This window comes from Gossypium arboreum, chromosome 10 (genome assembly GCF_025698485.1).
Source record: "Gossypium arboreum isolate Shixiya-1 chromosome 10, ASM2569848v2, whole genome shotgun sequence".
Classification (NCBI taxonomy): domain Eukaryota; kingdom Viridiplantae; phylum Streptophyta; class Magnoliopsida; order Malvales; family Malvaceae; genus Gossypium; species Gossypium arboreum.
Window position 1 is genome coordinate 111,104,269 of NC_069079.1, and position 8,498 is coordinate 111,112,766.

The following is an 8,498-nucleotide window of genomic DNA, read 5'->3' on the forward strand; positions in this document are numbered from 1 at the left end:
TATATCACTTCTGCATTAATTCATAAATAACACAAGTAATGATACCATAATATAACCATCACATATATATACAGAATATATATCCAACCAATTTACCAATATAGATAGCATCGTATTATCCTAATGCAAACATTTATATACATACCTTGGCTTAATCTGATCAAATCGAGTAGTCGAACTTGTACTTGCTTCGATTCATGTTTGGTTTCAATATTATTTGTTTATAATTTGCCTAACTAATAAAGTACAAACTTCAATTACAAGGAAACAAACCATATTTGTAGCTCGTTGTCTGATTTCGCCTTCGCCCCTCGTCAACTCGACCTCGTCTCAGTTACGTTCGATGATTCGATTACAAAAACAACATTACTTCCTCATTTAATAAATATGTATCTAACATTTAAGTATATTTGTTCATTTTATAATTTAGTCTCTTTTTAATTTTAATGTCTGAAATTCTCGTATTTCATAATATATCTGATCGAATCTAAATTTAAATTCACAAATATAGTATAGGGACCTCATATTACCATTATTCACTAACAAGCCTCAAGGTTGTGATCCTTTACAAATAGGTCCCTAACAACACATGATTAAATCAAATAATCTAAACTTATTTCAAGCCTAATACAATATTTTCCACCGCCTTTCTAAGGTATTCTTTCCTTAAACTAACTAATATCATTCATGCATGAGTTTGAGATATTAGTATCAAATTTCTAAAACTTTTCAACTATGGAAATTCAACCAAAACATCAACAATTCAATAATCTAAGGATCGGCTTGAAAAATCTAACCTTAAAATAAATAAATAAAAATTCATTAAAATCCAAGTGGGAAATCACTCTTACCTTAAGCAATGGTGTACGGCAATGGAGGCGAAAATTAAGAAAATTTCTTTCTTCTTCCTTAATGGTTCAGTTAGTAAAACATAGTGAAGATGAAAACTTATTTTATTTTATTTTTCATCCTCTCTCCCACTGCGGTATACACACTTTTCTATTTAAGCTTAATTAACTTAAATACAAACCTAATCAATGGCTCACATCTTACTATACATGCATTAGTGAATTTGATGGTGTAGATCACCATAATACACTAAGCAATTATTAAATTATGGTATTATTACACAAAAGTCCAAGGTTTATTTGTTAACAGAGTCCTCTAGCCTTGCTTCAATTAAAACTCTTTAATAACAATATTTACGATTTAGTCCCTGTACTAAAATTTTACAATCAATCTAATTAATTCCACTTAATAATTTTGCTCTTATTTTTATAATTGATACATTATTATTTAAAATTTTCAATTAATTTTATTTAAGAAATTTGATATGAAAAATCAATTTTTTATGTTACTGAAAATCGAATCGTTAAAAAAAAAAAGCATTATTAGTAAAGAGTACACATAAGCTTTTACAAAAGATCTCAATTGCTTTCGAGCTAAAGCAAAGGTTTAGTTTTGAGCATTACTTTGAAAAGGGCTTAAAAACTACATGAAGGTCGACAAAAAGTCTTTTAAGTGTTCAGTACATACCTTCAAGGACATAAGCTTATCACTGACAGATTCCTAGTTGCACTGTTTCCCTTATTCATGACATTTATGCTGAATTTCTGAAGAGTTTTTTTCAGCCGATACCATCGTATTTCCAGATTATCTTGTCCATAGTACATCAGTCCTGCGGATGTGAAAATTTCTGACAAAGAACGATTAGTCATAGGTTCCCATTCCCACTTCCAGATCTAAAGTTCTTGCCATTCTTCTTTCTTGATTCTTCTACTACTGCTTCCTTCTTTGGCCCATATCTGGCTCGAACCCCAAACCATACAGATCCATCTTGCCTATTGGTTTCAAAGCTCTGGTCATCACTGCATGTACTTGCCAAACCATTTCTAGTTCGAGCTCCATTTCCAAAACTCAGCTTGATCCTCGTCTCGTTTCTCTTGGTTAACTTAGGCACAGGAATCCTATTCCCTTCAGCAACAAAAGTGGTATTGACAAATTTTAGAGATCGAAAAGAGCATTCGAAAGCATCTCCATTTACCTCTATATAGTGCGCATCATTAGAAGTAGATGCCCAAATGTCTAACTCTGATATCTTCGAACGTCATTCGCTTTGCACAAACAGAAGTCAAGCTAAAATTCTTTTGGAAGATTGAAATTAAATTATAAATTTTAGAGGATTAAAATATAATTTTATTATTGTATGAATTAACAATTTTACCATTTCTAGAAAGGCTAAACTATTAAGTTACCATTTTTGAACAACTTAAAATTTTACAATTTCAAAAGAAAAAAATTATCATTTTTAAGCCAATTCCCTTATTTGTCTATATTTACGAACTTAGTCAACTAACATCCGACTTACCACGTGCATCATTATGAGAGTCAATTGTGGAAAGTTAGGTTATAGTAGGTGAAATGCTGCTAAGAACTTGGACTACCTTGTCAATTTTATATACTATTATACACACACAAAACAAAAGCTCGCAACTTGAGCTTTGAATCTAAATTTTATTTTATTTTATTGTAATTTTTTAATGCTTGTTACTTCAACCATGCGTATTAAATATACTACAAGCATCTTGTTTTGTTAGAAAGAAAACATAGAAAACAAGAGTAATGTTCTACCCCCAAATGTCCTCTTCAATTTTACTTCTAATTTGGTTTAGAAGGATCAAATTATCTTAATTTGAGATAAGAATAACAAAATAAATACAATTAAAAATTTTAATATTGCCAAAAAAATTATTTGGAGTAGTGATCAGAACTCTCATCTAACACTTAAATATACATGTTCATCTCAATTTTTTTCTTAATATTGTATTGATAAAATAAATTTATTACTCCAATGGGTTTCTTAGGGGTTTCTTAGGGGCCAATGGTTTTATAATTGAGATTAATTAAACTCAACTTCTTCCAATAATGTTTAGATTCTAAATTGATTTTAAACTCTAAAATATCAATATTAATGTATTAATAAGGTTATTATATCAACTTATCCTTCAATTTAAGCAGTTCATATTTTAAAATATCAGTATTATATAAATAATGTCCTTATTAAATTTTGGATTTGACATATTAAAAGAAAGGACAATATTATTAAATTTAAGAAGGATATTTTTCAACATGTTATGTCTAATCTGTCTATGTGATAGGTACATGGTTGTTTTAAATATGCTTAATGAAGAATCCAAACAAATATTTAATGTATAAAAACAAAAGTTACACTAGAAAAAAAATCTAATTGATATGCTACTATATTTTGATGACTCAATTAAAATAATTTAAAGGTTATTAATTAACTTAAAATTAAATTATAATTTAGAAACATTAGGTGTAATCATCCTATGTATGTTCTGAAAATATAAGAAAACTAACTTCAAAGACATATTTTAATCCTGAAGTCATCAAGGGGTAAAAAGACAAATATCCTATCGTTTTCAAGATTGATTTTCAATAATATAAAAAAAGAGCACCCAGTTTTTCGTTCTACAGTCATAATCAGAGGAGAATTAAAAACTTGTTATTCAACCACAAATTAAACATATCACATGGGCGAGCTGCTGCTTGTTTCCTTGGCCAAAAAGATAGGCTGCACCATAAAAGCGAGGTGTTAAATCATTGTGACATGTTTAAACTTGGGTTTATGAAATTTTTTATCCTTTGCAAATAGTTATATTTTACTACTTAAATTTAATAATCATATTTATTTTAATCTTTAAATTTTGAGAAAATATAAAATTTTTAACTATATAATATTTTAGGATTGTACCACGTCAAAATATCATGTTATTAGATTAAATTATTTTTTAGGTGTTGATATAATATAACATTAAAGTGTTATGTTATTAAACTACTAAAAATTAAAGTAGACCTGACTGTTAAATTTAGGGTGCAAAAGTTATATTAACCCATTAAACTTCAATACAGAAAGAAAGGCCGCAGGATAATGCAAGCTGACTTTACCATTAATCTTCAATTAGAAACTTGAATTTAACTCTCCTGAAGACTTTATATTTTATGTTTTCTGTAATTATGAACCTGCTAACTGCAGAGGGTACAAATGGGACATTTAGCATACAAGCCGACTCAAAAAGGATTAAATGAATTCATCACTAAATTTCCTGCTCGAGGAAGCTAAGTTATATTAATTTTCAATTTAAGCAGCTCATAAGCCTAATTATGTTTGTTTTTTTTTTTGTTTGAAAATGTATTTTTAATAAATTATTACTTTATCCAAGAAAATTATAGATATAGAACGAGCTTCAACTTGAGTTTGAATATAAATTAAGCGTATAAATAAGATTAATTGAGCTGAATTTAAATAGTGCAATTTTATTTTAAGCTAAACCTTTAACTTCTCATTATTTAAGCTTGGCTAGACTTTCCTTGATTACAACTTAGGATTGAGCCATTGAGATTTTCTAACGATGGTGGTGGTGGTGTTGCACTGGTAAGCATTAGTCTCGTATAGAAGCGTAGCCAAAAATTTTATGTTATTAGAGGATTAAGATAAAATTATAAAATTTTAGAAATTAAAATTAAAATTTATATTAAAAAAGTTTACATTAAATTATTAATTTTTAAAAGGGTTAAATGTTTTTTTTTTTCGAGCTAAAGAAACTTAAATTGAATATTAATATTTAGAAGGGGTAAAAAATCACAATTTTTTCATCAGACCAAGAGGTTAAAAGGGCTGAAATTAATGTATTAATTTTATAGAGGGAGAAAAGAGAACAAAAATTTCCATTTACTCAAAGGGCCCATGCCTCCCCTGGGTTCGCCACTTGTCATGCGGCCATCGGTTTCAAAAAGAGTTGAAAGTTAGGTCAATTTCATCAAACAAGTTGAAAGTTTGTATGTATGGAAGTCCAAAAAAATAATCTTAAACCAATCAACTGCAAGTATTATATGGCGTCCATCTATGTTTACGTACAACGGATATTGTATATATAAGTGGTTATTTGCTGAATTAACTCATTAAGTTGAAGCTCAACACTGACAACAAAAAAAGATTTCGGGTGTTTGGTTCTTCATTTGAGAAAAAAAAAAAGAAAGAGAAAAGGATGGGGAAATTAATTTCCACATGGGTTGGATTGTTTTTGATGATACTTGTGTTTACCATATGGATAGCAGAATGCCGAAAACTTGAGAGGGAGACCCTGGGAGTTGGTATTGGTGGAGGTGTTGGTGGTGGTATAGGAATTGGAATTGGAGGTGGTGGTGGAATAGGTGGAGGTATTGGTGGTGGAATAGGTGGAGGTATAGGAGGTGGAATTGGTGGAGGCATAGGAGTTGGAGGTGGAGCTGGCGGTGGAAAAGGTGGAGGCCGAGGACATGGAGGCGGTGCTGGTGGTGGTTCTAAGGGTGGAGGACATGGAGGTGGAAGTGGAAGAAGTGGTGATGGTGGCGGCGGCTATGGAGGTGGAAAAGGAGGAGGGGGATTTTAGTGGCAAAATGTGCATGCTAAAAATATAGTCAACTTGTAACCGTGGCTGTTAATGATGGTGTGTTTGCCAATGATTTGTCATACTGCCATATATAAATATTAGAGAGCAAAATGAAAACAATGCTCCTACCATAAACTTCTGTTCTGTCTCCAAATCCCAAAAATGAAATTCGTATGCCTTCGTATTACTAAGATTTAACACCAAAATAACATAACACCCATATATAAGATTTGTTTGGGATTAAATTCAAATTTTATATTTATAATATAATATTTTGTCACTAATTTAAAATATTATTGCCAAAATACAACGAATTTAATGCTTATATTATATTTTGATTTACAATTTTAACATATTTGATAAGCAAAAATATTTGATAAAGTGTTAGTAGAGTTTTAAATTTTACAAATAAAATTAAGGGATTGATAAATATTTTATAAAAATATAATAAAATATTAATAAAAACACAAATTACAGTTTTTTGTCTACTATTTATAAAATAAAGAAAAAAAACCCTACCGATATACTTGCCGGTTTAATAATTCATGATGGTTAGCTTAATTTTGGTGTCTCACGTGGGTGACAACTCAAAACGTTTAAAAATGTAATCAAGCACGAGAAGCACGAGTTGCAATTTGTGGGATAAAATTTAGCTGTCTTGATTTTATAAGAATGAAACAGGGCAAGTTTAAATTTTGAGAAACGTACTTGATGAAGAAAGTAGTAAAATTTGGTAATATATTAATAATGTTTTCCATAAGTGTATGTACACTTATTATAATTCTGTATCTGTAAAATCTTATTTATTTTTGTAAAAAGGAAAAGTGTGGTAATATCTTTTAAATTGGGTTACAACTCAATACATTGACCAATATAATTGCATATTCTGAGCCGTTCTTTACTTGGAAACCTGTAGGTCTTAAATCTGCAGGGCTTGCTTGGGTGATAGGAAACTTTAAAACTTTTTGAAGGAAAAATATGTGGACAGGGGGTTGTTCATAAGCATTTAGACTCAATACCAACCATTTGGTTGCCCTTTTCTCATCAGCAATTTCCAGTTCTGATGGCAGGTAAAGATAATTCTTCAATCCAAATGGAGAAAATCACAATTAAATGATGAATGGAACGGGTGAGGATTCAGAAAGCAAATGCTAGCTCAGCAGAATCCCACAGTTTCTTTTAATATACTCACGCTATAAATTTCTAAATATAGAGCCTGTTTGATGAAATATAGATGAGCTTAATTCATTGCGGTGGGGTAATTCAATTCTCACCTTATTGTTGTCACGTTCGGATGGTATAGTTTTTGACAGCCTTTAAAGTTTACATCTTTTAATAATCATTAATGGAAAAGTAGTATAAATAATGTTCTCCCATGCAACACTACTTCATTTTTGTTTTTCACAGCAGCTATAATCTTTCTTGGTCTTTATTAGCTGTATCTGCCTGCAATTATAAGTTCTTTTATTATGAGAAGAACTATAGTTGTGGTATTCTTCATGTTTCAATGTTTTAGTTTTAATGTTAAAGGTTTCGGCCTTTCATATAATTTCTATGAGAAATCGTGCCCACAAGTTGAGGACATTGTCAGAAATGGCCTTCAGCCTATATTTCTCACCGATCCCACTTCTGCATCTGCGTTGTTAAGGCTTATGTTTCATGATTGTCAAGTTCAGGTACCGACGTTTGTAGTACACTGATTTACAACCATTGTTTGTTGATGGTTTACAGTTTTGGTTTTACGATTATAATTTAGAGAGGCATAATAAAACTTGAGTTTCTTGCATGCATCAAAAACAGTCTTTATGTCACATTCTTTATTTTTTTTTATAATTTGCTGGTGCACTAAGGATGTGAAACATTTGACATTTAATTTTGTTTACCTCAGGGATGCGATGCTTCCATTCTAGTTGATCCAGGAAATGGAAATGAGGCAACAGAGATGGCTTCTAGTAAGAATTTGGGGATAAGAAAGAGAGAGATAGTAAGCATGGTTAAATCAATGGTGGAAGCTCAATGCCCCCAACAAGTCTCATGTGCCGATATTCTGATATTGGCGGCTCGAGAGGCCGTGGCGGTGACAGGAGGGCCACGGATAAAAGTCCCATTGGGACGGCGGGATTCGTCTCACGCCCCTAGCCATCGACTGCCAGACGCATTGCTCCCTCCTGCAACAGCTGGAGTCTCTGAAATGCTTAATATTTTCACCAACAAAGGAATGAACCTTGAAGAATCTGTCGCCGTTTTGGGTATGTCTTCAACATAAGCATTTAATTTAAAGGATATATCTTGGTTACTTGTATTTTAAGCTTGGATCTAACAGGTAAAAATATAACGTTTAAATCTGTACTTTTAAGTTCATTATATATGTATACATTATGTTAAATCCAAACTATATTAATGAGTTAATGATGCATTTGTGTTCAAAATATAATCCACATAGTTGATATTTAATATTCAAATTGATGGTTAAGTTAATGAAACAACTTAAATAATAGGGTTAAATCAAAAATAGTAATTAAATTATACCATTTTACCCAATGCATACAACCGTGTTGTCACATATAGTACTAAACTATATTCCGTTATCTCAAGTGATATCTAAATTATACTTAATTATCCAAATTATTTTAACCATTAAAAAAATCTCTTAACCAATCACCTAGTGACACATGACACTTTTAAAATTAAAAAAATCTCCCTCAAAAAATTAAACGTTATTACCTTTTAAGATCTTTTATAAACATATTCGTCTTTTTGTTTTATACTTAAGAATTCTGATGACGAAAAAATTTAACAAGCTGTCGGAAAACTCTTCCAAACCTAATTTCCAGCAACAAAACTCGATTCCGATGAATTTTTTTTTCTTTCTATTTTAAAATTTTAATTTCGATTCCTTTCTTAACCTCAATTCAAAAACCATATATGTATTGTTTTTCTTAAAATAATTCTTTCCTTTTTTTATATATTTTGCATTAAATAATTAACGATGCTCAACAATTTACTATGAAAACAACCCAAATAAAGCATGGAACTCATATATTA

At 30.5% G+C, this 8,498-nt stretch overlaps 2 protein-coding genes and 1 long non-coding RNA gene across 3 annotated transcripts; 2 read left to right on the forward strand and 1 right to left on the reverse strand.

Annotated features, from left to right (window-relative positions):
- Positions 1-1,372: 1,372 nt before the first annotated feature.
- Positions 1,373-2,234, reverse strand: LOC128282374 (uncharacterized). Its single transcript, XR_008272634.1, has 2 exons — positions 2,045-2,234; positions 1,373-1,974 (listed from the first exon to the last, which is right to left on the reverse strand). It is a non-coding gene; the product is annotated as an uncharacterized LOC128282374 (long non-coding RNA).
- Positions 2,235-5,069: 2,835 nt separating this feature from the next.
- On the forward strand, positions 5,070-5,453 carry LOC108487923 (glycine-rich cell wall structural protein-like). Its single transcript, XM_017792257.1, has one exon. The coding sequence runs from the start codon at positions 5,070-5,072 to the stop codon at positions 5,451-5,453; it is 384 nt and encodes a 127-aa protein (XP_017647746.1).
- Positions 5,454-6,830: 1,377 nt separating this feature from the next.
- Positions 6,831-7,831, forward strand: LOC108487921 (peroxidase 29). Its single transcript, XM_017792256.2, has 2 exons — positions 6,831-7,129; positions 7,342-7,831. The coding sequence occupies exons 1-2, from the start codon at positions 6,923-6,925 to the stop codon at positions 7,717-7,719; spliced, it is 585 nt and encodes a 194-aa protein (XP_017647745.2). The 5' UTR covers positions 6,831-6,922; the 3' UTR covers positions 7,720-7,831.
- Positions 7,832-8,498: the final 667 nt, after the last annotated feature.

Coding starts and splice junctions, on each gene's coding strand:
- LOC108487923 (XM_017792257.1), top strand. CDS start 5,070: ATGGGGAAATTAATTTCCACATGGGTTGGATTGTTTTTGATGATACTT.
- LOC108487921 (XM_017792256.2), top strand. CDS start 6,923: ATGAGAAGAACTATAGTTGTGGTATTCTTCATGTTTCAATGTTTTAGT. Junction 7,130..7,341: donor TTCATGATTGTCAAGTTCAG/GTACCGACGTTT, acceptor TGTTTACCTCAG/GGATGCGATGCTTCCATTCT.